This window comes from Notamacropus eugenii, chromosome 2 (assembly GCF_028372415.1).
Source record: "Notamacropus eugenii isolate mMacEug1 chromosome 2, mMacEug1.pri_v2, whole genome shotgun sequence".
NCBI classification, from domain to species: Eukaryota; Metazoa; Chordata; class Mammalia; order Diprotodontia; family Macropodidae; genus Notamacropus; species Notamacropus eugenii.
Window position 1 is genome coordinate 58,839,087 of NC_092873.1, and position 27,234 is coordinate 58,866,320.

At 44.4% G+C, this 27,234-nt stretch overlaps 2 protein-coding genes across 2 annotated transcripts in view; one reads left to right on the forward strand and one right to left on the reverse strand.

The window, feature by feature from the left end:
- The window catches only part of PSMD1 (proteasome 26S subunit, non-ATPase 1), a 116,147-nt gene that overhangs the window by 53,076 nt on the left and 35,837 nt on the right, over window positions 1–27,234 (reverse strand). Inside the window, exons 15-16 of the mRNA XM_072640498.1 lie at window positions 25,678–25,773; window positions 24,965–25,029 (exon numbers count right to left, since the gene is read on the reverse strand). Of these exons, the coding sequence (XP_072496599.1) occupies window positions 24,965–25,029; window positions 25,678–25,773 (161 nt within the window). The remainder of the gene's footprint in view (window positions 1–24,964; window positions 25,030–25,677; window positions 25,774–27,234) is intronic.
- HTR2B (5-hydroxytryptamine receptor 2B) lies at window positions 1,659–12,897 on the forward strand. The gene is made up of 3 exons (XM_072640499.1): window positions 1,659–2,402; window positions 9,225–9,425; window positions 11,749–12,897. Exons 1-3 carry the CDS (start codon window positions 2,006–2,008, stop codon window positions 12,639–12,641), a joined length of 1,491 nt encoding a protein of 496 aa, XP_072496600.1. The 5' UTR covers window positions 1,659–2,005; the 3' UTR covers window positions 12,642–12,897.

Here is a 27,234-nt window from a genome sequence, read left to right on the forward strand (position 1 = left end):
GGGGCATGAGCCAGGAGGCTTCATAGGAGAGGTATATATATCATGTGGATGGGCTGCCGGCAGGAACTCGGGCCCTCCAGGCCCCCAAGGACATGGGGGAGAATGAGCTACTAATTCCCCCTCAATTCAGAAATTTAGTCTTATCAATAACCCACTGGAAACCTTCTGGCATCTCCAGGGAGCTGAAGTTTGAGGACCATGTAGAACCATCGATCTGAACATGTATGGAAACAACCCCCGACCTGGGTCAGCACCCTTAACTGAGAATTATGAACAATTATAAAGGATGCCCCCAACTCTCCCACAATGACCAAATTCAAAAGGAAATGACCTTCCTGGCACTGTTACAAGCACACACAACGTTCATTTGTCTTCTAGCTCTCAAGCACTGCACCGAACCCCTTCAGAACGGCTCCGTCAGGGAAGGAATTCGGCTGTCTCGGTGAGCGTGACCGCTGAACCCCGACTACCCTGGGATGACATGTGCTAGAAGGCAGCAAGCGTGCAGGAGATAAGTAAGTGAGCTGCTGTGGGAGAACGACAACGGCAACTAGCACTGAAATTCTAATTTGTTAGCAATCCTGATGTCCCTTTCCTCTTTTTCCGTACGGGTTTAAAAAATATGAAAATTCTACACTGAATGACACTGAAAATTTGCAGAGTTCTGTGCTTTAAAAAAAAAAATCCACCTTGTTTTCTTTTGGGTGGGGGGAGTTTAGATGGCTACTTTTTTTTGAGAGGGATAAAACTTCATGGTTCAGACAAGTGAATATTTTACATATGGTGCTAAAATGATTTAAAACATCCCAATACTATAAAAACCTAATTTATAATTCCAGCTACCTGCCTTTCTTTTTGTCCTCTCAAATTAAAGACAATCTACAAAATTCAGAAAGAAAATGAAGGCTTTTCCTTTCATGTCACTACTCTACAGAAAATGTACAGATTTAAGGAACATACCCTAATCTCCATGTGTGTGTACACCTTTCTAGGATCTGTCTTTTAGAGCCATCTCTATTAATACTATTTGAGTGGCCTGTGCACAAAAGCTCTGCTCCAAGTCAACAAAGAAATTCTTTGGGACATTTCTGACTTTCCCATTCCCCTATACTCATTTCTCAAGCTTCAACTCAAATTTATACACAGCTCAGCAGAGGTATGAAGGCATTCCAATATCATGAAATATCTAGAGTTTTCCTGGGCTAGTTGCTAACATTTTATTAATCTGAAAAATTAGAAATTAATAGCTTAATCAATCTCTTTAATTTAAATTAGGGTTTCTTAACCTTTTCTTTTTTGTATCATGGACATTCTGTTTGGGATTTTTTAAAGGGCATAAAATAAAATAGGGATTACAAAGGAAATCCAGGGTTAGTGTAATTTGTATATGTTAGTGAAATATATAAAGAGAACATTTTTTCCCATCTAAGTTCATGAACCCCCTGAAGGCTATCCACAGATCCCTGACCTGAATTGACTAAGCAAGTAGCTAGATGATGACTATTCATAATCTAGACCCTGCTATGTGACTAACTAGCTGTGTGCGGTTAAAGTAAGTCATGCCCCCCCTTGGGCCTCATCAGTTAAATGAGGGGGCTGGGCTACATGAACTCTTCCAGCTCAAAACTTGTCTGCTCGGGAAATCTTCAATGCAGACCAGAGCTCTGGAGAAAGGAGGGGCTGGGGCTGCGCAGCACAAGTATCTGTTCTGTTCTTTGTAAATTAAAATGATGTAATCTACATATTTTGTATCAAGGGGGAACCCTTTGGCATTCAGCTTCCTCGACCACTCTGTTGCTGGTAAAGACTGGAGAAGCTAGCCGACTGCCTCCACATCCAGGTTGCGGGCTCCTCTCCTAAAACTCCTCAGAGCAGCAGTCTGACAAAAGGACCTCACCAGGCAGAGATGCCCCAAAGTTAGTGAAAACAGAATTTTTTTTTTTAAAGAAGGGGGTCTACCTTGGCTTTGAGTGTTTGGCATGGGCCCAATGTCTTAAAAAAGCAGATGACTAGCTCAGCTACTGACCATGTTGACCATTCTCCAGAAGCAGACTGGACCACAGAAAAACAGCGAATGGCTACTTCTTACAGGCTTTTGGGACAAGACACAATTCCAGATTACCTTCTGCAGGGTTCTAAAATGTCTGATCGCTTACTCTCATCTAATGGGTCTGGACTGCCGACCGACTCGACACCAGGGGAGAAGAAACTGCGCTGGGCAGCTCTCCTGATCTTCATGGTGATAATACCTACAATTGGGGGCAATATTCTCGTAATCCTCGCGGTGTCCTTGGAGAAAAAGCTGCAGTACGCTACCAACTACTTTCTGATGTCACTGGCAGTAGCCGATCTGCTGGTGGGGTTGTTTGTAATGCCGATTGCCCTCCTTACAATCATGTTTGGTAAGTAAGTCCTGGACTTTGACCATGGTACCGTAAAGGGGCAGCACTTAGCTGTTCTCATGTATTTTCTTTTTGGCCTAAAAGAAGAGCGAACTAAAAATAGTTACAATTTCTCATTATTCTCGTATCTCTACTTGTGCATGCAGCTAGAAAGAGTAAAAATCACTCTGATAATAATCACTCTGTTAATAGGCATAAAGATGTTCTCCAGGTAAATAACACTTTAAGATCTGCACAGGATCAACTGGGTTAAAATTCCCTCTCACCTATTGCACTAAATAGAGTCCATGATGTTTTGTTGGCCAGTCTCTATCATGTATGATACGTCTTTGGACTTGACTCCACACGTAGCTTAGAAAAACTGTTCTATTTAAATTCTTGTAATTTCCATGCATTTTAGAAAATTTCCTTAGCCAATGAACTCAATTCTGTTTGTGGCAACAATCACAAAAATCTTCAGTTACAGAAGGAAACAGCCCATCTGCTGTTTTCAGCTCCTCTGATTTCTGATCATTGATACCTGATGTGGGAAAATTCAGGACCCCCAAGTGGGGAAGTCCTGACTAAATTAAATGGAATAGTACTCGAGTTGCTGAGATTAATAATTAATTTTCTGTTGATTTAAATCAGTCTCTTAAAAAGATTTCTTAATAACTTAACAATCTTAAAATATCTCTCATAACTATTTTAGTTATAAGGAGGAATTTTTTTGACCCATGGATTCCACTCCTCCCTCGCTTTTCAGTTTCTTAATCTTTTGAGTAATCCAGCTGTAACCCTGGTTAAAACATTTAAGGAATCTTAAGTTAGAATACAACATAACAATATGCCTTAAACAATGTGCAAAGTTAAACCGACTCAGTGGGTCAGATTTACAGAACTGACCTGTGGGGAGGAAACAGGAGCATTTCACTGATATGACACAGCTGAGATCAAATACCACAGCACAGGAGAACAAATGATTTTAAATGTCCCCATTCAAACCACAGTAAAATGGCATCATCATAACAATCACTGTTGAGAAGCTGGATGTATAGACAGATGAATAAACGACCCTGCTTGGTAACACAGCTTAAACATTTACCTGGCAAGAATTCCTCCACTTGGGCCCCCTTCACAAACTCCAAAGGAATCGTCACAAATGAGGAGTTAAACATTACACACCAGTAAGGCTCCATGTCAGAGGAGTCTTGCTCACAGGATAGTTCAGTGACGGGCAAGATGCATTTCTGATGACACAGAGCAGGAAGAGACAGAAAGCACGGAAAGGCAGTCACACAAAGGCAACGTGTGACAGAAGGGGGAACCCTCAACTTCTCCCAGTGTGGAGTATGCATGTTACGTTCATATGTTCAGCCCTGCCACCGAAAGGGTCTATTATTGATGGCCGTGCACTGAAGGAGAGAAATGTCAGCTCCTGATGCCGCTTCTCTTATTGATATTGAACAAATACAGTTCTAACTTTAAATCAAACAAACATTTTGTGACTGCTCGGTATATGGGCTAATGACTAAAATTATGTCTATCAGAATAAAACAGCCAAGGGTTTAAAAAAGGCAAAGTTTCTATGGGTTTAAACCCAGATGACAACCTCAATGGACTGCTGGGTTCGTATACCTCCCCAAACTCAAAAGCCCTAGTCTAGCGATGGCCAAAAGGTAGCCAAAGCCTCTTCAAGGCTTGCATTTAGAAGTCTGATACCTAAAGCTCATGCATTAAAAGTTCAAGGAAGGAAGTTAGCATGTGCTCATCAGCATTAAACGCACCTTAATATTTATGATCCACTTAAGTAAGTAGAGACATTCAGCTGCAAGAACAGTGAGGTATCTAGCACGGGAAATTCAGCCACTTCCACCCTTCCAACATGTAAATAAAAAACCACAATGAGCTGTTGGAAATGTACTGCATTTGGTGATAAAAAATTCTTCACAGAACTGTAAGAGAACTGCAGCAGTGGCTGGCTAAAAGGTAAGCTTTTAAATGAACAGAGAGAAATTTATCTTAAAAAATAGGAGTTAATTTACTGCTACAGAAAAATCGTGGCAAAGACCATTGAGTGTAGGACAACAAATTTCCCACAATAAATTTCTTAGCCTGCCACCCCATGTTGTGCAATGTACTTGTGAGACACTTCCTGGAATTTTTCCTCTATCCCTTTTTGCTTACAACTTATGCCTGATTGTAATGGGTGGAGGAGTTATTATTCTACAGAGCCCCCAAATCGATTTTGTGCATTTTAAATGAAAACACTGGAAGAAGAGTGTTTTGTTTTGTTTTTAATAGAAGAAAGAGAAATGTACGGCCTCTAGCTCTAGGAAATCAGATGTGACGAATGCGTGATGCCATTGGAAGGAACACCGGGAAGCTTTAAAAACTAGAGTACATGTTTTATCTAATTATAGGGCCCAGAGTCCAAATCTGGAAAGTTACCACAAACAGAACACTCTTGCTCCACTAAAAGGCAGGTTACACTTTTGGCATGTAGTTTTAAGCACCTAACAGGAATTCTATAAGAACTACATGGGAACATAACACCTAATGGAAAAGAAAACAGGGAGAGCGAAAGGGGGATCACTAGTCATCCCTCAAGTCGACCTGTCCTGCAGAGAAGAGCACCAGCTGGAGTGACGAATGCCCAGCCTCCAGACACGGCTCCTCTCAAATGCTCAAAGCCCACTTCCTACAGTGGGGCGGGATGCAGTGCACATGGGATTTGTTCCCATTGTACAGTAGTAGACTATGAGGCCCAGAAAGTGACTGTGACCTGCCCTATGCACCTCAGGCTCAGAGCTCTTTCCACTAAGCCAAGTACTAAAAACAGGTCCTATGTTGAGCTTCTGCCTTCAGTCACTGTTAGTCACTGTTTCATTTAAATGAAAAAGCAGAAAACAAGTAGTTAGTTTTTCAGAGTGTCCTCCCATTATCACTGTCTGCCTGACTGCTCTGGATCGCAGTCCTGCCACCAAGGCAAGCGGGAGGAGGAAGTATCCCAGGATGCTTAATCTCTGTTTCACAACATCAAACAGGGCTAGATCCTCATCCCCTGGAAAACGTTTTATGGCTGAAAGCATCCTACCAATGGCAGTTATTACTGTCACCTTCTATCTAAATAATGTGGCGCTTAACTTTTTGGTGAATTTGATCTGCAATCTTATGGTATACAGTAAAAGGAAGCCAAATATCACAGCATAATGTCATAGATGGTCTGGCCTAAATGGCTTTGATAAACAAACATCTAGGTCCACTGACTAGAAGCTCAGTATTCATCATACCAGAATATCCCAAATAATACAGCAAGGTGTCCCAAATAAGACATCTTTGGCAGACGTACAACCAAAATGTATGAATACTCTCAGCGTTGGAATTCTGTGGATGCAGACGTCAGCTGAGAGAACTCAGTCAGGAAAGGGCTCCAACGCAGCCGCATCTGCCCTCAGCTGATGATGGAGAGGTGAGGGGGGCTGGCAATGTGTTCCTTGGCAACTTTCTAATAGTCATAACAGCAAAAAACTAACTACCTGGACCACACTATCTCAGAAGCCTGGCAAAAGGCAATCCTCTACCTGCCACATCCCCCTCTTTTACAGGGACCCTTCAGCTTCGCTTGAGGAGATAATTTGTCCCTGCCAATAAATCTTGTGCTCTGACTCCAAATCCAGAGCTCTTAGCTGGCCTTTGAAGGATATATGGGGGGAAATGGGCGCTGAGTTGTCCTGGGTCTAGAAATTGGAGATCAACTTAGAGAAATGAATATAAGGAACATAAGAGCTAAGCTAATTTACCATGCGTGCACATCTTGGACATTTCCACCCATGTAGGCATTTAGGTAAATTTTATTTGAAGTAATACCCTATTTGAAAAGTAGAAATGTATATAGTGATGTGGATGCTACTTCATCCTGCATCCCTCAGGCAACTCCTTCTGGGGCCTGAGCTCTGCGTTGGGACTTAGGTCAGTTTGGTGGCTGGCACCCGTCCTGCCTCCGTTCCCTTTACTCCAGTGTCAGAGCCACAAATCTAAGAATTCCTTGGAAGCAGACTGTTAGAGGGAATGAAAGGGCAGTCTTCGTTTATCGAAGCGGCCCCGGCAGCACTAACTGTCTGGAGGGCCTTTGCCACATGTACCACAGACTGCAAGAAATTCCAGATGCAGCAATCACTTAATTAAAAAGAACATACACTAAAAAGGAATTAGAAGATGACTTAATAATGGCTGTATTTATTGCAATAGATTGATATATTTCTTGGAAAGGATCAAATACTGTTCTATGTATTGGAGAGTATCAATAATCTGATCTATTTATTAAATAAATTAAAAAAGAAAAGTATGGGAGACAAAATCTATACTTGACCATGAATAATGACATTCATATTGTGCTTCAGGGTTTGCAAAACGCTTTCCTTAGAAGGACCAAATATGATTATTCTTCTTTTAGAGATGAGGAAATTGAGGTTCTGAGAGGTAGCACAAGCTGACAGAATGTAAGCCAGGTAGCACACCCCAGACTCTCCTTCCCTGAGCCTCCAATGTGTCTCTATCTATCACCATTTTTTTTTGCTGTGGACACTGAGTAAGAAAACTCCTTTACTTTGTACTTTGGGGTCGTACATTTCACTGTGCATCTATTTATCTGAATACACAGAGTTTAGAGCATTCAAGATGAAAAGATTAGACACAGGAAAAGATCTTTGTAGAGTCCGTAAATAATCTGATAAAAAATGGACACGCAAAATCTCTAAGGAACTGACACAACTTTATAAGATTCAGATCCGCTTCTCAATGAATATAGAGCCTAAGAATGAATACGCAGTCTGGAAGGATTAAAAAGAAACTTCAAGTAATGACTCGAGAAAATGTCCAAACTCTCCAATGATCAGAGAAAGGTGAAGGAAAGCAACTTTACACACAATCGGCAGACAGTTAAAAAGCTGCACGATTCCCAGTGCTAGGGTAGCTGTGCAAAAAGCCATGCCAGAGGCAAATGACACATGGGGCACCGGGCTGAGGGCAGGCACAGGCCTCTCCATCAGCCACCAAGCAGTCACTGGACTTGTTTTAGAGGCCTGGGGGAGAGATGTTCTTCTGCTCCAGCAGGGAGGGGGGTGTTGTGTGCATGTGCATGTGTGTCAAGATACACAAACGATATACATGCAACAATAACTTCTCTTTGAAACTATGAGTACCCAGGTCTTACTTTAAGCTTCCAAACTGCATGAGCCCATCCCTTTCAGAGAGTTTTATAAGAATCAAAACATTTTAAAGCAAAATCTTCTAATCAAATTTCTATTTTCAAGAGGAGCAAACAATATAAAGTTATTTTGAAGAACGCTATACATTAACCAAATGCTCTAAACTCAAGCAGGAAAAACTTTTCTTCAATGAGATCCTCAGCATCATGCTAGGTAAGGACCAATTTAACTTTAATTCCATGAGTGCCTTTTGTTTTAAGATCCCATTCATTTTTGACTCCAGCCCTCCCCTCCCCAATGCACTAACCCTTACAGTAAAGAGTGAAAACAGAAAAGATCAGCAAACCTGACAAAATGAACTATTTCTAATAAGACAGGGAGTACTACACACTCCTGAGCCTGACCTCTCCAATGAAAGAGAAGAAAGATTTAAAAAAGATCGAAACATGGTTTGTATTTTAAGTAGACGTTTAAACTACTTTTATGGCAAACATTTCACAAACTAAATACTACCAACTACTTCTTATAAAGAGGTCATTATGTAGTAAATCATCATTTTTGTCTACAATATCATATCCCAAGCCAAGTATGAGGGGCTACAATATACATCACATACCAACAGAATGGCCACGGGGCCATGCCAACATCCTCTAATTACAAGACACAGGCAAGTGCCTTCTCTGCCTATACACAAAGTCAAGATCTTCCCCCACCACTGCCAAGCCCAAGCCGGGCACCCAAAGAAGAGGGCACCACACGCATGGCAGGCCATTTCTTCCTTCTGTGCTTTTACTTGACCACTGTCCCAACCCTGTAAGACACTAAATAATCAACCTTGGTTAAGTATTTGCAAAGGGTTTTCGAAAGAATTTCACTGAAATTTGCTCTGCTCTAGATTCTGACCTAAATTGTGATGAGTTGAGCCAATCTTCTCCCTTAAGAGTGGATGGAGGGGAGCCAAGTTCAGGATCCTCTGACTTAAAAGGAGACTCTTAAGACTCCTGCCACTTGAGAATATAAATGTCCAATAGTGATAAAATTCATTGGGGGTGAGGGGGTGGATATTAACTCTTGTTGTCCTTCAGAAAAAGATCCAGAAATACCATCACAATCCAATGACTAAATACCACTGCAAAATGCAAAAGAGGACAAGAACTTCTTATTTTGGATTAATGGAAATATAAACAATTATTAATACCTTTAACTGGTTTTGTGTAACATGTTCCTTAAAAGGTATTAATTTTATCTTGGTAAATTGAATTATATTTTAAATGTTCTGGGAGTGCTAGATATTTAATTGAATATTTAAGTGAATACTTGATGGATGTGTAGTACACATCCTTCTCCCTCATCATAGTGACAGGGACACAGAGACAGGGCCAGGCCGCCCGATTTCAGGTCTCCTCCCAAGTCAGTGGCTCGTGCTCCATGCACAATCTTCCCTCTTAGCTGGAGTGTGTCAGGAACACAACAAAGGTTTCAGTGGAAGTTATGTAATAATCACCCTCTCCTTGAAATGAGTTCTGGCTATTACATGGTGTCCAAGGGATGACATGGTTAACAAATGGATTAAGTAAAGCCAACTGAAAGGAGTGGAGGGAGGAATAATGGCTCTGTGTTTTCTTTCTCCCAGAGCCAATGTGGCCACTTCCACTTGTCCTCTGCCCTGCCTGGCTGTTTCTGGACGTACTTTTTTCTACCGCATCCATTATGCATCTCTGTGCTATCTCTGTGGACCGTTACATAGCCATCAAAAAACCCATCCAGGCCAGTCAATACAACTCCCGAGCAACAGCCCTTATCAAGATAACAGTGGTCTGGCTCATTTCAATAGGTAGGTGAAAAAGGAAGGGGCTGGGGATGGGAGGGGTCCTTTCGAGAAGGGACCTGGGAAACATGAAGTTTTTCATCACCATCATCTGTGCTTGCATACACGTATGTACGGACACACATACATGTGCGTATCACAATCCTGGAGCCCCTTGTCCTTGTCACGTATGATTCTAGCCTTCCCAACAAAGATCTATTCCAACGCCTCACTGGGAGGTGGAGACCCGTTCCAGAAATGGCCCTGGTCAGTCTGTGCCTCTGGTACTGCTCACAGATGAGAGGTTCATGACCGGGCTGGCTGCAGGAGTAGGCGTGACATTTTCAGCCACAGAAGTCAGTTCTCAAATGACTTCTCTGGGGCCTGCATCAGTGAAAAGAGAGTCCAGACTGCTGAAAACGTAGATCTTTGACGTGCTAATATATGATACTAATCTACATTCTGGCCAAACACAAAAACAAACAAACAAATAGAAAGGCTTATAACCATAGGGGGAGGAAAAAAACCCATTGCACCTTCATGCTTTTTACTGTGATTCAACATGGAGGCCTTATAAACTATAGAAGACCTTGTTCTGAAAACACATTCAAATTCTTGTTTTAACTCCTCAAGACCCTAAGAGCTAATATGCAAAAAATTTATGCTCACTGAAAACCGTCAGACTCTGTTGAAATGAGCACCTCTAAGGAGCTAAACAGGTAAATGGAGGGAACCAACCAAATCTTACCCTCCAACCCTGAGCAGAGACCAGACAAGATGACAAGACTGCCTTGGAAGCCAAGATTCCAGTGCATGGCAGCTCATCCAAGTATCTATAGCATGTTATTTGAGGGTTTGGTTGCCTGATCATCTGCAGTGGAGGAGTGAGTGAAAGAAGATGTTTATAAATGGCAGGCAGATGGGCGAGAGGAGGGCTAGAGAAGGCAGCTGCTTTCTTCTAAACTGTTTTGACGGCCCAGTTCCCTTCTTTGGTGTTCACGGCCAGGAGACTTCATAATACAATATCCTAGAGGAGAGTTAAGTCCAGGCAAAATGGTATCTTGGGAATTGGCAGGTGAGGACTGGACAGAGAACCCAAATTGAGAACCCCGATGAGGCGTTTGCAGTCCTCAACTAAATCCCCCCATCATTCATTAGGACCCTAGCAAGAGAATCAATATTCCATTATAACAAACATGCAAATTCTAAGTGAGAAGTATTTGATGAAAGAGAACAGGGATGCTTAAGAAAATAAAAGCAGATCTAACTGGAGAGAAAAAAGTCACTAGGGCCTGATAATTAGTGGCTGATCTTTTGACTCCTGATAAAAGAGCTAAACTGCCGTCTTCTGTATACCACCAAAAGGCTCTGGCAGATGATGGGGCACTTTGGGATTCGCTGATCATAAAGCTAGAAAGAACCTTTCAGGTCAACTCAAAGCAAATCGAAATGAGATTCATTTTTGAGTGGCTGTTTATTCTAAAGGAAAGGGTGGGGACTGGGCACTTTTTTCTGGGTCTCCCGCTCCCCTCCCACACCCACAGACAAGTAAAAACCTGCAGGAGGAGAGAGACTCCTTTTTTCAGGCACAACATTATCGCTTTTCCTTCTGTGAAGCACTCCAAGTCATTAAGGTCAAACCTATAACTCATTAAAATTGTAAAATAGCCTATTTTAAATCACCACATCCCTTTTCTTTGCTTAAGCTTTCAAAAGAAAAGTGGACAAAGCTCATTTACATGAGTGAGATACAAAGCTTGACCCATCAGCTAAACCCTTAGAGCAGACAACAGGGAGCTGTGAGGCTCCCTCTGTACTTTTATGTCACTTGTACCTTTTCTGTGGGTCAAAGGTATTATTTCTACAGAATTTATTCTGTAGTTGTAAAGAGAGGTAAAACCACTACTCTGAGACAGGATCAATCATTAGGGTCTCTCACCCAGCGTGGACCTGGAGTCAGGGAGACCAGATTTCAAATCCTACCTCAGACACGTGCTAGCTGTATGACTCTGGACACGTTTCCTACCGCTCTCTGACTCAGTTACTTCAACTACAAAATGGGAAGAGAAGCACCACGCTCCCAGGGAAAAGGAGATAATACTGTAAGGGGCTTTGCAAACCTTAGAGTGATCTATAAAATTTAGCGATGATGATGATGGTAGGGAAATTAAAATGCTAAGTCTCAAATTCCCAAGGAATCCCTTGTGAACTGTAGACCTGATTACTTCTTACATCCCCCTCCAGTTCGCATGGCCTGCACACTGCTGTGGGTGTGGAATGCTGCACTCTCCAGAGTGGTTCCACAGACCACAAGACCGAGCTCAATCTGTCCGGATTTCTTCTTTTCTAGGCATTGCCATCCCAATCCCAATTAAAGGCATAGAGGCTAACGGGGGGGACCCCACCAACATCACCTGTGCGTTAACAAAGGAGCGCTTTAGCGACTTCATGCTCTTTGGTTCTCTGGCCTCCTTCTTCGCGCCCCTCACCATTATGGTTGCCACTTACTTCCTCACTATCCAAGCCCTTCGGAAGAAAGCCTACTTGATCAAAAACAAGCCCCCACAGCGTTTCACGTGGTCCACTGTGTCCACGGTTTTCCAAAGGGATGAAACACCTTCCTCATCCCCTGAAAAGGTGGCTATGCTGGATTTTTCTCCCAAGAATAAAACAGTGCCTAACGTGAGTGATGAAATGCTTATCCGAAGAATGTCCAGCGTTGGAAAGAAGTCTGTTCAAACTATTACCAATGAACAGAGGGCTTCCAAAGTCCTGGGGATTGTGTTTTTCCTCTTTCTGCTTATGTGGTGTCCTTTCTTCATTACTAATGTAACTCTAGCTTCATGTGATTCCTGTAGCCAGAGCACACTCCAAAAGCTTCTGGAGATATTTGTCTGGATAGGTTACGTTTCTTCAGGGGTGAATCCTTTGGTCTACACACTCTTTAACAAGACCTTTCGGGATGCCTTTGGTCGCTACATCACGTGCAATTATCAGGCCACCAAGGCAAGGAAGCCCCTTCGGAAATGCTCAAGCAAGATGTCCTTTAGGAATTCCGTGGCAGAGGACTCCAAGCTCTTTGTAAGACAAGGAGTGAGAAATGGGATTAACCCTGTCATGTACCAGAGCCCAATGAGACTCTGTAGTTCTCCCATACAGTCCCCATCCACCATTCTCCTGGACACACTACTTCTCACTGAAAATGAAGTGGATAAAAATGAAGGGCAAGTCAGCTATGTGTAGCAGAACGAGTGGAACTGAGAGTAAGCAGACAGACTATTTGGGGCCATTGAAAAAAATTACAGATAAAAGGAACGGCAGAACATGGGTTACTTCATCTTCTTAAAGACCAAGACGAAATATCAGCATTGTCTGGTTTTCCTCAATTTGGCCAGACAATTCTATGAAATAGCTATTTTGCACAGAAATAAAGAACATTTAGCATTAAACAGTAATTAAGATGCCAAAAGATTCAAATAAAGTTCAGTTAACTATTTAATCAACAAGTTTGGCTAGCCTTCTTTTACAAAGCCATTAAAATCAGAACCATTTGTTAAGGATCTATGGGTGCCAAGCTATGCTAGAAGATTGGTTCTGGCATGAATGACCCTTATGGAGTTCCACAGGAAGGGCTCTGTCCTCAATTGTAGGTGATCAACATTTTTATCAGTTATTTGGGTGATACAACATAAATGACTGACTTCTCAAACTGGCAGATGACACAACACTAGAAAAGAAAACCACTATGGTGGATCACACAATCAGGCCCCCCTCAACTAATGAGAGGACACTTACACGACCTCCTAGGATGGAGAGTGGGAAGAGCCATGAGAGAGTATCTAGTTCACCCCCATCTGCTTGACAGATGAGGAACTGGAGGTCTAGCCAGAGACAGGCTAAGTGACTGAGAGGGCCAGGGTACCAAAGGCAGAGTGAGGGGTGGAGGCAAGAATCTAGCTCTTGTATGTATGTATAAAGTCTTGTAGGAAAGCCTTTAGCTGACTGCAAGCTCACAAACCCAACAGTGAGGAGAAGCCACCCAAAAAGCTAATATGGTGGAAGGGGAGGTTACTCCAAGCAGAGCATTCAGGACAAAGGAAGCATCCCCCCTGGTACTAAGCTCAGATTAGACATCTGGAATAGTGGGTTTGATTCTATATGTCACATTACAAGAAGGACACTGAAAACCTTTGAAGTACATTCAGAACAGGGGAACCAAGACAGTGAGATGATTCAAAACCAGGCCATAATAACATTCATGGAAGCAACTAGGGCTTTCAAACCAAGAGAAGATTTACCATCGTTAGAGCAGGCTCCAAATCTGCCAAGGTCTGTCATGTGGAAAAGGGCAAGGACACAATCAGGGACAGTGGGCGGGATTTATCTCGGACTCAATTCATAGGCAAACTTTCTGACAATGACATCTGTCTCAAAATTCAACAAGGTTCCTTGTGAGATAATTGGTCAGTGACATTGGAGGAGTTCAAGTAAAGGTCTGACCTCCAACTGGACAAGGATATCACAGGAGACTGCTAAGACCACCTCTCAGTGACATTCTCAACGATGGGCATCTGGGGTTTTTAACAGAAAGCAAGCAAACCCAACATTCTCTTTGTCCTTGAGGAACTCGAAATTTAAAGCCTGTCAGCACTGGTGTCCACATATGGCTGACAATAATAAATCCATAAAACACTAAGATTGTTGTTTCCTGTGTGAAGACCACAGGATTGGAGAAAACAAACACCTGATAAATTCCAGAAATCTTCCTATTCAATCATGGGCAGCTTTCCTGCATTTCAGTCACTGAGCCATGACCCTCCTCATGGTGCTGCTCCATCCTCAGGACACTGGACTTGGAAATTTCCCTCTCAGACCTTACAACGTGAAGGCAGGGGCCATGGCTTATCATCCTGCCAAGTAGAGTGCAGTACAGATAGGCAGCAACGAAGCCTTTGCTAAATGAATGGGTGACTCTGCTTACTGTTTGGCTTCTTTACTGAACCCCCTTTTCTATGATCATTGGACTTTTGGTTCCCCAATCTTTTTCCAGTCATCCCCTAACTTACCACAACTGTTCTGGCTCCTCTTGGCTCACTAGCAAGCCCTGTAATCTGGTAGTAAGTGTCTCTCAGCCTCTCCGGCCTTCTAGGCTCCAAAGATAAGCCCCTTTACCCAATTTTTCCACTCACTCTCCACTCTAGAGCAACCAAACCCTGCTGGACATCATGAAAGTGGACTGATTTTGTCCACTATAAATGTCTATACCTTAACACTGGTTGGGTCCTTACCTCACAATCCTTTTACTTCTCTCTTACTAATGCCAAACGGCAACATCTGTTCCCAATCCTTCTCTCCTCTCCTCTTCCCTTACAATTACAAAAGATGTCCTCCTCCTCACAGATCAAAGCCACCTCTCCTGTTGTTGTTCAGTTATTTTTCAGTTGTGTCTGGCTCTTCATGACCTCATTTGGGGTTTCCTTGGCAAAGATACCGGAGTGGTTTGCCATTTCCTTCTCCAGTTCATTTTACAAATGAGGAAACTGAGGCAAACATGACTTGCCCAGGGTCACACAACTAGGAAGTGTCTGAGGCTGGATTTGAACTCAGGGCAATGAGCCTTCCTGACTCTATCCACCTGGATGTCCCTAAGATCCTTCAAGTCCTCTCCATGCCTCAGTGCTAATTTCTCCATCGGATCCTGCCTCTCTCTCATTCCATCCATCAACCACTTCTCCCTTTTGCATCTTCACCCTCTCCCTTCTCTGGACTCCTCTCATTTGGCCAATAAACCGAGTCAGGCCATTCCTCTCAGAATAACATTTTCCCTTGACCATGCTCCCTTCTCGTCTTGAATTCTTCCTTCTAGCTATGAAAAGGAGTTGTCCATTTGCTGCCTTGACTTCACCATCTGCTCCACTTCCAACCTCCTTGCAATTGGCCTCCATACCTCTCACATCATCATTATTTGCTGTCTTACGATCACCAACAACTACCTAAATGGCCAAAGTCAATGTCCGTTTTGCTGTCCCCATCCTCCTCAGCCTCTTGACAGCATATGGCACAGTGGCTAATCCTTTCCTTCTTTGTGATCTTTTGACTTTCCTATCTCTTTCACATCCCTGTCTCTTTTCCTCCTTTTATTCTCATTGCCCAAGACTCTATCTTTGCTTGTCTGTCTGAGCATACACATACGTGCACACACACACACATCCCCTTATACATGTATATCCTCTCCCTTAGTGAGCTTATCAGTTTCAACTATGAAACACACGTAACTACCAGACCTTTAAATCCAACCCCGACTTCTCTCCTGACTTTCAATATGTACTGATATCAAGACCTGTTTGTACATCTAAAACCAAATTAAACCTCTATTCTGCTTTACTGTGTATAGTAAAACTGGAGATCATCTGAGCTGGCATCTAGGGAACGATATCAAGGTATTAGAAAGGCAAACAACACTGATAACAAAAATAATGAAGGCAGGTGAGGGGGCAGGGAACATGTGAGTAAAAATCAACTTTTATATAGCACTTTCTGGGCACTACACTAAGCATTTCACAATTATCATCTACTTTGATCCTCACAACAACCCTGGGAGAGCAGCTATTATTATCATCTCTATTTTACAGAGGAGGAAACCGAGGCAAACTTATAATCTGTAGAAGGAAATTGCTGTTGCTGTCCAGTTGTGTCCAACTCTTCATGACCCTATTTGGGGCTTTCTGAGCAAAGATACTGGAGTGTGCCATTTCCTTTTCCCATTCACTTTACAGATGAGGAAACGGAGGCAAACAGAGTTAAGTGACTTGCCTAGTGAGAGCTACTAAGTTCTGAGGCTGGATCTGAACCAAGACCACAGCTCTATCTGCTGTACCACCCAACTTTAAGTCATTTAAGTTAACTAAAATCATTTTCAATGAGGAGTTAATTCCTCTTGATACAAAAACTGAAAACAAGTTGGGAGTTGCCTACTTCTGCTTTCTTTATGCTCTTCTCCTGCTATCACAGGCACAGTTGCACCCGGAGCCACAGTCCTCAGTGGCTGACAATGTGACCTTCCTGTCTCACCGTCTGGTTTCTTTAGTTACTTGCTCCCCTGAGTCTTCCCTGGAGGACTCCCTCCACTTTGCTGAGTATCATTCTACTTGAGCTGGAATCCTTCAAGCAAGCTCCGTCAGATTCTTCCAAAACAGGAAGTCTCTGAACAGAGGTGCAGGGACACATGTGGCCTGTGCTGTTCTAGCCCAGTAGAAGTGGCCCCCGGGTGAAAGCAAAGCATTCCTTACGAGCAGATTCACAATGACTTCTAGTCATTCCACTTTCTGACAGTCTACGTCACCGTTTGGACCAAGCCCAAGGTCTCCTCCTTTACCATATTTCAAAATGGCAGTCACTTTGTCCCCAGGTTCCCATCACTAGCCCTAACCCAAACACACATCCCAGGCCCTCCTACTTATCATTCACAAGGACAGTAGATGTTTCCCTCACCACTTCCTCTTACTTCAGAAAGAAGACAATTAAAATAAACTGAAAATTGATTCAGCACTCTGTTTTGTGAGTGAGATGAGTCTTTGAGCAGAAAGGTGACTCACTGGAATCCTCTATTACTAAAATCACTCTCCTGTAGATTATAATTCTAGGAGCAAAGTTCCTTCCCCAACCTTGGTCTGCAGGAAGAGGTGATCTCTCTTCCTCCCAATGATGTTCTCTTGAAAATGATTAGTTGCTCCTCCAATTTATTTCTGTTCCACATGATGTTACCCTGCGAAGAAGTTGGTTTTACAGTTCTACCTGGGCCTTCATGTCTTTTCTCATGGTTTTTAAAGCCCTACTGATGAGGTCAATAAATGTCATACCACTTTCTTTCCAATACTTCCCAGGAGTAAGACGTACTTTTCCCAGAATCTCCTTAATTCTGGTCCAGAAGACAAAAACCACCTTATTATCTCGCTACCTACCACATATTATCCTTTTTTCCAAAATCACATGCCCTTCACCTGGAAAATATGAAATCACGTGTTTGCTTCCCCCACAGGACTCAAGTCACCAGAAATGCAGACAATAGAAGTTTCTTCTGTTTACGTTATCCCCATGTGACTTGATTAGCATTCTTCCTACTGAAGGACCCCAACGAAATTCTATTATTATATCAAAGCAGAAAAGCTGTGGATGTGCTAGGATTCTATTCAGAATTAAAGGAAAACCCTTCAAAGAAGCCTGGATTTCGAGATTTTGTCATAGGCTCTCTAAGAAACAGCTAAACAAGGGCTCAGTTGGGCTTCTCAAGTCTTTGGGAGCTAAAATATCTAAGTATTCTTCCTAAAGCTTCCAAAAGTCACTTCTATTCATGACATGGTAATTCAAGAGAATTCTAAAAGTTTTCAAAAACTATTTGTATTTAGATCAATGAAAAGAGGGATCCCTGTAGCAAGAAGAGAAAGGTGCCTCTAGGTTCTCAAAGGCTATAGATTTGGCCTGTGTTGTTCTAGCTAAGCAGAAGGTGGCCCCAGATGAAAGAAAAACATTGTTGTTGTTTTAAAAACATCTAAGGTGCCCCATCAAAAAGACAAAAATACAAAATGACCCTCAGTCTAAGGCAGCCCCCTTCTCTTTGCAATGTGACAGCAGCAGAATGGTGAGAGAGAAGAGAGGGGGCTAAAACTCACACAGCTCTTAGACCATAAACAGTATTAATGTTACTGCTGGTGGGCTAACATGGGAGTGGAAGGCCCAAACCGCATCATTGCTAGATAAACTAACCTAGAAGGACAGAAGGATGCTGTACTCCTGACAGGCCTGTCTCCAGGCTCTCTCCAGGGAGAGAAATCATCATGTAGTCCAAGCTAAGAGGAGAAACATCATTTCACGGGGTCCTTGGACACCTGGCCCAGGAGCACTACCCATGAGGATAAAGAACATTGATGTATTAATATCCATCAGAGAGGAGAGAGGTCTAAGAGACACCAAGACTTCATTTCAAAGGCAATGGGAAGGTTCTCCCATTCCTTCTAAGTGCAGAGGAGAGGAAGAGACCAGCAGAATGTCTGGCAAACGGTCCTGCGTCTCCAATGGGCTCAAAAGGCCCACCTGTTAAGGAGCGTGATTTCCCTAGAGATGCTATATGCCTGGGAAGCTCAAAACATCTCAACCTTGGAAAAATCCAAACTACAGCTAAGAGGAAGAGCAATGGAAAGGACCCCCTGGAAGGTGGGCAAGAAGCAGTGGAGTGATGGTTTGTTGTGGGGGACAAAGCAGAAGACCTAGAATTGGGAGACTTGGGAAAAAGTTGGAGCTCTGCCATTGGTTTGCTCTCAGACTAGGGACTTGTACTCATTTGGTCTCAATTTCCCAATTTGTAAAATGAAAGAGAATAGATGATTTCCAAGGTCTCTCTGAAGCTCTGAGTCAATGGGCTATTGAAAAAGGGAGAGGAAGATCTCTGAGAAGGGATTTGCCTGCGATCATGAGGCCCATCCAGTGCCAGAGAGGGTGTGGAACCCTGGTCTCGATAAGACCTACTCCTGTCCCTTTGCCTACCACACCATGAAGGCACCGAATGGCAGAGCTGGGGACGGGATGTGTGGGCGTGAGCACCAAAACGGGGCCAATGAGCCCATTAAGCTTCGCGTCAAGAACCTGCTCAGGTGAGTTATACCAAAGGGCTGAAACCTGCTACTCTCCACCAAGGTGAAGACCTCAATCCAGCCCTGTCAACCAGAGACCCCCAAAGTCCCAGGCCAAGGCTGAAGCAGAAGGAACCACAACACGTTCCCCATACTCTTGTTTCTAAAATCTTTTACATCCCTCTGCCCTTGGACATCGGATCTCTTACTGGCCCATAAAAATGAGTTAATCTTTTTGTCTGGAGATTTTCATCTATGATTACAGAGCTTCACCAGTATGCCAGTAAGAACATGTTAGAAATCTTACAAGGAAAAGTCAGGAGAATTAAGCCACTGGACTGGAAATTGGAATAATGAGGCGGTCGCCTCAGTCCTTCACTAGCGGCACCCTAGGGCAAATGGCCATGTTACACAGGCTGCCCACAAGCCTCCTCCTCCTTGAAGGCTTCCCTGATACCACCACCACCACCACCACTGTAGTGCACCTGACACCTCCTCAATGTGGGCCATTGATTTCTGTGTTAGCACACCAGGACCCAGCACACTGCCTTAGATACAGTAGACCTTTAATACCTTTGCTGAACTGCTTAGAGCCATGGGTAAATATGGTGTTTACTCAATCAGCAAATACCTCTTACACCCCTACTAGGTGCCAAGCACCATGGCAGGCCCCAATGTTACAAAAAACAAAAGACCAATCTCATTACTAGATTGTAATCTCCTTGAAAAGTTCCCCAGGGATGGCCCTAATATTCTCAGTCAACTGAGAATTTCTGTCCTTATTTGGAAGCATAGGCTGGGAAGTATGGTGGAAGATGAGGAGAGAGAAGGTAAGGACCAAAGCTTGCAGTGGAGCAGAGGTGAGAAGGGCTGATGAGCAGCAACGAACAGCCCCGCTGGTAACCTGCATGGCTTCTCCCATGGTGCTCCACAGCCCTGTATCAGTGGGAGAGAAACTTTGGGCCATCTTCTCATCAGCTGAGGGTCCAAGTGCAAGCTCTTACTCACTCAACAATGGTCCTATGCCCTTCTCTTCTCCCTCTCTACTCTTGTGGGGTAATATCATTGGCTCCCCAGGGCTTTCTGATCATACCTATGCAAATGAAGCTAACCTGGAGGTGTGTTACACAGGGAATCATCTACACATACAGACACACACATATCCAGCTCTGGTCTCTCCCCTGAGTTTCAGTCCAATGCTACCAATTATCTACTGCACACTTCAAGCCAAGTGTCCCAGAGAAATCTGGGACTCATCATGACCACTCTGAACTGAACTCACGATCTTTCCCCTCACTCTTTTCTTAATGTCATTATTTCTGTCCAAGGCTGGCCACCATCCTTCCAGCCACTTCCCCAGCCCACACAGCCAATCCACTGCCACATATTGCTGTTCTGCAGCACAATACATCTCGCAGCCAACCCCCTCCCTCCACTTCTCCAGCTCCCCCCAGGTCAGGCAGGCCTTCATGCCCTTCTGAGTACCCCCTCTACTTCAGATCAGCCTACCCTTTGCTGCCAAAGTAATTTCCTTTAAGAGCAAATCTGATCACTGATTAATGGTCAATGGTCCTTGATTAATTCTGGTGACTTCCTATTGTTTCAGGTAGAAATTCCTCTGTTTAGCTGTTAAAGCCCCAGGCAAGCGGGCCTCTCCTGGCAGCCTCCTTGGACATCACTCTCCTCCACACACTCTACGCTCTCACCAAAGGGCCCCTCCCTCCTCTGTCTCAGTGCCCTTGCGATGTCTATCTCCATGCCTCCACCGCCCTCTCTCCCCACCTCAGTCACACAGGGTCCTTCTCTGCCTGGGTCAAGCAGGTCAGCCACCATCCTCTACCTCCAGGCTTCTTTCTTTACCTGTGGTCCATGAACAGGCTCTTTAAAAAAATGTTCTGATAACTGTATTTAAGTACACCTGGTTTCCTCAGCAATCTCATGTATTTGATTTTTATTCATTTAAAAGCATGATTCTGAGCATTACGCAGGCCTCCCCACGCTGCTGCCAAAGCAAGGTAAGAGCATCTGTTCAATGTGAAGCCTTCACTGTCCCCCAAACACAAATGCCCTCCCTAACAAACTACCCTGGACTCACACTAGTTTGTATTTGTTCATTTTATACTTCTGCTGTGTATGTCCACACGCACACGGAGATACATGCAGGAGTGTGCTGGCAATGTTTGGGGGGTGGGGTGGGGAAGAGGGAATGTGCACATGACCTCTTTAAATTAAGCTGCACTGTTGTTCACGTATTCTCCATCACTTTCTTAAGGCATGTAACAGATGAACAAAACATTTAATGGAGTCCTGATTGTCAGTGCTTGCCAATTTCTGAGATACAAATACTCATGGCAAAAATTTCACAGCTGGCTCCGTCTCTAGCATCTACTAGCGCTGAGCACACGGCAGGTACTGAGCAAAGGCCGGCTGGCTGCATGAACATGAAAGAGGCCTGGGGAGGCAGCCACTGTAAAAGTGGGGTGCAGGAGGCCCACGAAAAGGAAACATAGACCAAAGGCCTGTTACTGGCATGCTCGCTGTCCTGGGGTTGACAGGATGGAAAATGAACAATGATATCTGACAGGAAAAACATCCTGGAGAAGTCCCTGGGGAGGACAGGCCCAGAAACTATGGGAAATGCAGTCAAGTTATTCCTTTGGACAGCAGATGAGGCCGTGGGCATCTCGCCAGCATTGTCTGGCATGGGGAGCCTTTCAAGTAGAGAAGAGCTGGCAAAGCAGCTCTAGGGAGACATCTGCTGACTGTGAGTGTGTTGTGTGGGGGGGGGGAGAGAGAAAAAGGGAAAGGGAGAGAAGAGGGAAGGAGGAAGAAAGAGAGAAAGAAAGAGAGAGAGAGGAAGGAAGGAGGAAAAGAGAGACAGAGAAGGAGGGGGTCAACTTCACAAAAGTCAAAAGCAGCAGAGGAGCTTCAGTAACTTTCACTGTGCCTGTGTCAAAATGAGAGGTGGGAAGGGAGTGGAGAGAGTGGGCATTTTACTGAGGGGCCTGCTGCCAACTCAGCCCACTAACGTGGAACTTATAAAAGATAAGATAAAGTTGCTGGGAATTCATTTCTTTCCAGAAATGAGCGGATTATCCCCTTAGAGCAGAGCAGAAGCCTCCCTAAGCACCACAGACTGCATTAAACAGTCTGACTGCCCCTGAGTATCCCAAGTGGATGGGGGTGCACACTCTCCTACATGATCACTGAAGTGCCTTTAGGATTACCTAAAGTCATTAAGGCAAGGATGAATGCTGTTCAGCACACTGTGTATTTAACAAAGCAGGAAATCGGAAGACATTTTAGAAAGACTGCCATCAAAACTGGCTAAAATACAAAGCCTCTCTCTGGGCTTGAATGGGGCAGGTTCCCTCCTAAGGAACACTCTCTTCCATTCACATTCTTTATGCCCTGCAAGGCTGGCTTCCTTTCACTTCTGAACGCCCACTCCACCATGGTGTTCACCAAACTCTGCCAACGAAATCATGAAGCACCCAGGTATTTGTGGGCACCTGCTTGATGTCTCCCAAGAAGACAGAGCAGGGACTCTGTGAAACTTCCTAGACTTCCCATAGTCCAAGTCCAGGCTACTTGTTATCTGTTCAATCCATCAATAGAACGCAGCTGTGCCTCTTTATGAGGTGTCTTGGGATCCAATGGGGCCAAGGAAGACAAGAGATCTCCCTCCAGCACAAAGAAGGGGAACGTGTGTGTTAGCTGCGCGAGATCACATGTATGCTCCAGTCATTTGTTTACCAGTCAAAACTTAAGATAAATTTGATCTTCTGATTTCATTTTGTGGTAATATTAAGGCTTCACCTGAAAGGAAATCTCTCCCTCCATTACTCAATTTTGAAAAATGATGTGAAATCAAAACTAGCAACAAACAGCTTGTCAAAGAGTCAGTGGAAAGAAAGGCAGGGGGACTATCCCTGTTCACAGCCACATTATCCTCAGCCCTCACAGAATGAGATCATTCCACCAGGACAAAATTTCAACCTTTCTGGACAGTGGGAAGAGCTGCAAAGAGCCCTAATGCATCAGGGACTACAGGAAAGGGCCCCAACCTCCCTACTCCTTCAGAGTGTGGTGTGAGCTATAAAGCCATGATTCTTGGCCAGTGGGGCCCAGATTTCCTTACAAAAGGCAGATAAAACACACAGAATCCTTCTGCTTTATCCCTGATTCTGTTCCATGGAGGTCACTGGGCAGGGCCTCAGGGCAGAGAGAGAGGAACGATGGTCTCCTCAGCCTCCCTGAGTCAGTAACTATGAGAGATCCAACATGTCCCAAGACAGAGAAGCAGACATAGGTTGAAAGAACACTGTAGAGACAAGGTGCCTGAGGCCCAGGGACATCAGTAACAGAGCTGAGCCTAGATCTCCATTCTCCTGACAGAGGACAACATGGCAGCAAAGAAGCCAGCCATCTCAAGAAAGGTATGTGCGTTTGTCCTTCGGTGCCGAAGAAGACCGTGCCATCAGAGAGATGATGACATGACTTGCATTTGACTTTGCTTTGAGTGAGGGAGGGCTGTGCAGGTCACCAGCCTCACTTCTCCTCCAGAGCCATCTGAATCCAGTGACCAGTGATGAATATCCAGTGATATTCATCAGGATGATGGAGATGACCCAGGATGAGGCAGTTGGGGTTAAGTGACTTGCCCAAGGTCACACAGCTAGTCAGTGTCAAGTATCTGAGGTGAGATTTGAACTCAGGTCCTCCTGATTCCTGCACTGGTGCTCTATTCAGTGTACCACCTAGCTGCCCTCAAGAAAGGTGCTGTGTCTAGGAATAGGGAGCTCCTGGCCCCACTGTACCCTGCCCTACTCAGAACATGTCTGGTATGCTGAGTCTAAAACACAGACAGGTTAGGGAGTTCCAGAGGAAGGCGACTAGAATGGTGAAGGGCCCCCCAAATCATCTCATAGAAGGGTCTGTGCAAGGAAGTGGGGGAGCAGGGAAGGCTCCAAGTAAGGGAAGGAAAGAAGAGGGGCACACTGGCTGTACCAGAGGGGAGAGCTGGGAGCAGTGGGCAGAAGGCACAAAAGGAGATGGCAGACAAGAAGAGAAAAACAACTCAGCCTCCCACACCCACACATCCAGCCCCTCTAAGCAGCACATAGGCCACACCACCTGGAGTCTCCATCCCCTCCCAGCTGCGTCTGTTTGGGCTCAAGACAAACCTCCAAGGGCTCTGAGCCCCCTACAGGAGAAAGAAGAGCCTGGCCTGCGGCATGGTACAGCATGGCATCCTACCAGCGGGAGAGGGCCAGGCAACCTGAGCACAAATGGCAGCTTTCTAGGTGCCTAGAAAGGTCCCCAGGGACCTCAGGGATCCAGCAAAGAGGCCAACAAAACAGAAAGTGAATCTCTATTTGTTATGCATGACCTGCCTTCACCAAAATCAAAACCTGTAGCTCTCAAGGAGAAATCCTTCATTTTACAAGTGCTTTTAAAAGTGTCTAAAGAACAAGAGGCTACACTAAGCACCACACAGGGCTGGGCTTTAGGGAGGGTTTGTAGGGTCATTACCCTGAGATGCTGTGAAGTTTTCTTCTCCAGGTTTTGTGCTCCTGTTTAAGGCAACTGTAGGCATGGATACAGCACTGAGCCTCTGGTCAGAAACACCTGAGTTCAAACCTTGTCTCAGACACTTACAAGGTGTATGAACCTGGAGAAGTCACTTTACCTCTGCCTGTCTCAGTTTCTTCATCTCTAACATGGAGATCTCCCTCTCTAGCACCTCAATCCCATGGTGACTATGAATAACCAATGAGATAATACTGGTAAAGCACCTGGCACAAGGCATGCACATAGAAGACGTTATGCAAATGTTTATTCCCTTCCCTTCGGGTTTCCTTAAGAGTGACTTAGGAACATGAAAAAGACAAATCACATTGAAACAATCCAAGTGTTAAGACTGAGGTGGCCTCTTACCTGAACAGAATGAACCCAAGCGATTCCACCGCAGCCCTTCTGACGTCATCATTGACGTCACTGACCTGGGAAGGAAAAGGGAAGAGAGTTCGACTAAAATGTATGACGTTTGCTCCCTGTATCAAGGCCTAGGTGATGAGAACAACGTCACCAAAAGCCAAAAGAGTCATTAACGAGACTTTTGGTGTATGAAAAATTAGATAGGAGGTTTTTTTCCTTTAATATGGCAATTCCCAACACAGGAACAGGCCTCTACCACCCACAAAACTGTGTGTACATGCACATGCACACGCGCGCACACACGTACGTACACACATGTACACACACATGCACATGTACACACGCATGTATAAGCATGCCCCAGCAGCAGAGAGGATCAAAGGATCAGCATTATTTAAGTTCTATAACATAACATTCTTTTGATGAATGGGCTGAGAAAGCTAAGCGCCACTGATTCTGTGAAAAAAACAAAATACCCTCTGAGTTCTAAACTTGCCAAAGAACTGAGAAACAGAATCCTTGGAATATAATCCACCTATAAACTGGTGACTAGCTATGACCAACTCTTTTCAGTAAAAACAAATACTCTGTCTTTTTCAGTAAAAACAAATACTCTGTCTTTCACGGGTCTCCAGACAAAAACTAAGCAGACCAAAGATGATCACTTGATAGGCATTCTGGCCTACACCCAGCACCCCCTGTGCTGTACTTACCGCCACATGCAGCAGGCGCCGGATGGCCTTGTTGTTCCCTGAGCCACAGTAAGCCATGGCTACTGTGTACATTCCAGACCGACGGAGGATCGGGTCCTGTGGGGGATAAGTCAACACTGATAAACTGCTTACACAGGACTTGAACCTGAAGACAATCTGGGACACAGGCAGAGAAAACAGGTGCTCAGAAGGTAATCGCTGGTGTGCAGGAGTTACCTTGCAGTGAGATGGGATGGGGTCAGATTGATGCTGTGACAACCGCCCTCTTACTGAGAGGAGAACTTATCACGTGAGTGAGGAGCTAATGAAAATGGGCGTGGCAGGTAGAGCACCCGACTGGAGTCAGGAAATCTGCCCTTAGACCCACACTAGCTGTGTCACTCTGTCTGCCTCAGTTTCCTCAACTATAAAGTGGGGATCATCACTGCCCCCCAGCATTATCTGTAATGTGTCTAGTATGGTGCCTGGCTTACAGCAGACGGTTAATTAATGCTTGTTTCATTTTCATTTACATTCCTCTCCCATCCCCCACCTCCTGTGCACGTCTGACCTCAGTCCACCTTTCTCACCCTGTGTTTTTCATGCAGAGACTGACCCCAAAGTCATTCTTTGGCATTTGGCAAAAAACCCCAGAAGAGAGCCCAAGATGAAGAGAAACTCACTTGATGTTCCTAAAGACATGGGGCCCATTATTTAATGAGGCCAAAGCACATTCACAGAGGGAGAACTCCTTCTCCTACTCTATCCCATCCCACGCAAACAACTTTGGCTAGAATCAATGGGAAGACTACACTGAGCTGTAACTGGTTCAACCACTCAAGGAAACAAGTGGGAATGGTGTCGACAGTAACTACACCTGAACCGTAACCCTAATTTCACCCAGCTATACTACTCCAAGGTATGTTGGTTAACAAGGTCAGAAAGGGTGTGGCGGTGTGTTGTGATACACACGGGTAGCCAGAGCACATCCCACATAGACATTTTTTGAGATGGCAAACCTAGACAGGCCATAGATACCTAATAGTTCCTGGTACTAAAGTGGCAACTATTTTGCAACTTAATTGTATCAGTGAGTTGTCTGGGCCAGTGAAAGGTTATGTGAGCTCCCCAGGATCACCCTTGCCCAGGACATATCAGAGGTCGGATTTGAACCCAGGTTTTCCTGACTGCATGGCCAGGTCACTATCTAATACATGATGGTGCTTCACATGGGGAATTTTGGCACCATTAGGAAATGACAAATTTGAAGAATTCAGAGAAATGTGAGCAGACTTGTTTGAACCAATGCCAAGTGATGCAAGCAAATCCAAGAGGGCAGTTCCCACAATGACCACAATGATGCCAAGGAAAACAGCAGGGAGAGGCTTCTGAATTCTATCAAGACAACAAATGGCCAACTAGGCCCTTCCAAGGAAGTGATGAAGAAGGGCTGGTGGTGGAAGGTGAGAAAGGAGTGGGCCTGCCTCCATGTTAAGAGTCTGACTTGTGACAAGAGTGTGCATGCATGTGAGCGTACATGCATAAGGAGAGGGAGACCTCACTGAAAAGTGAGAGTGA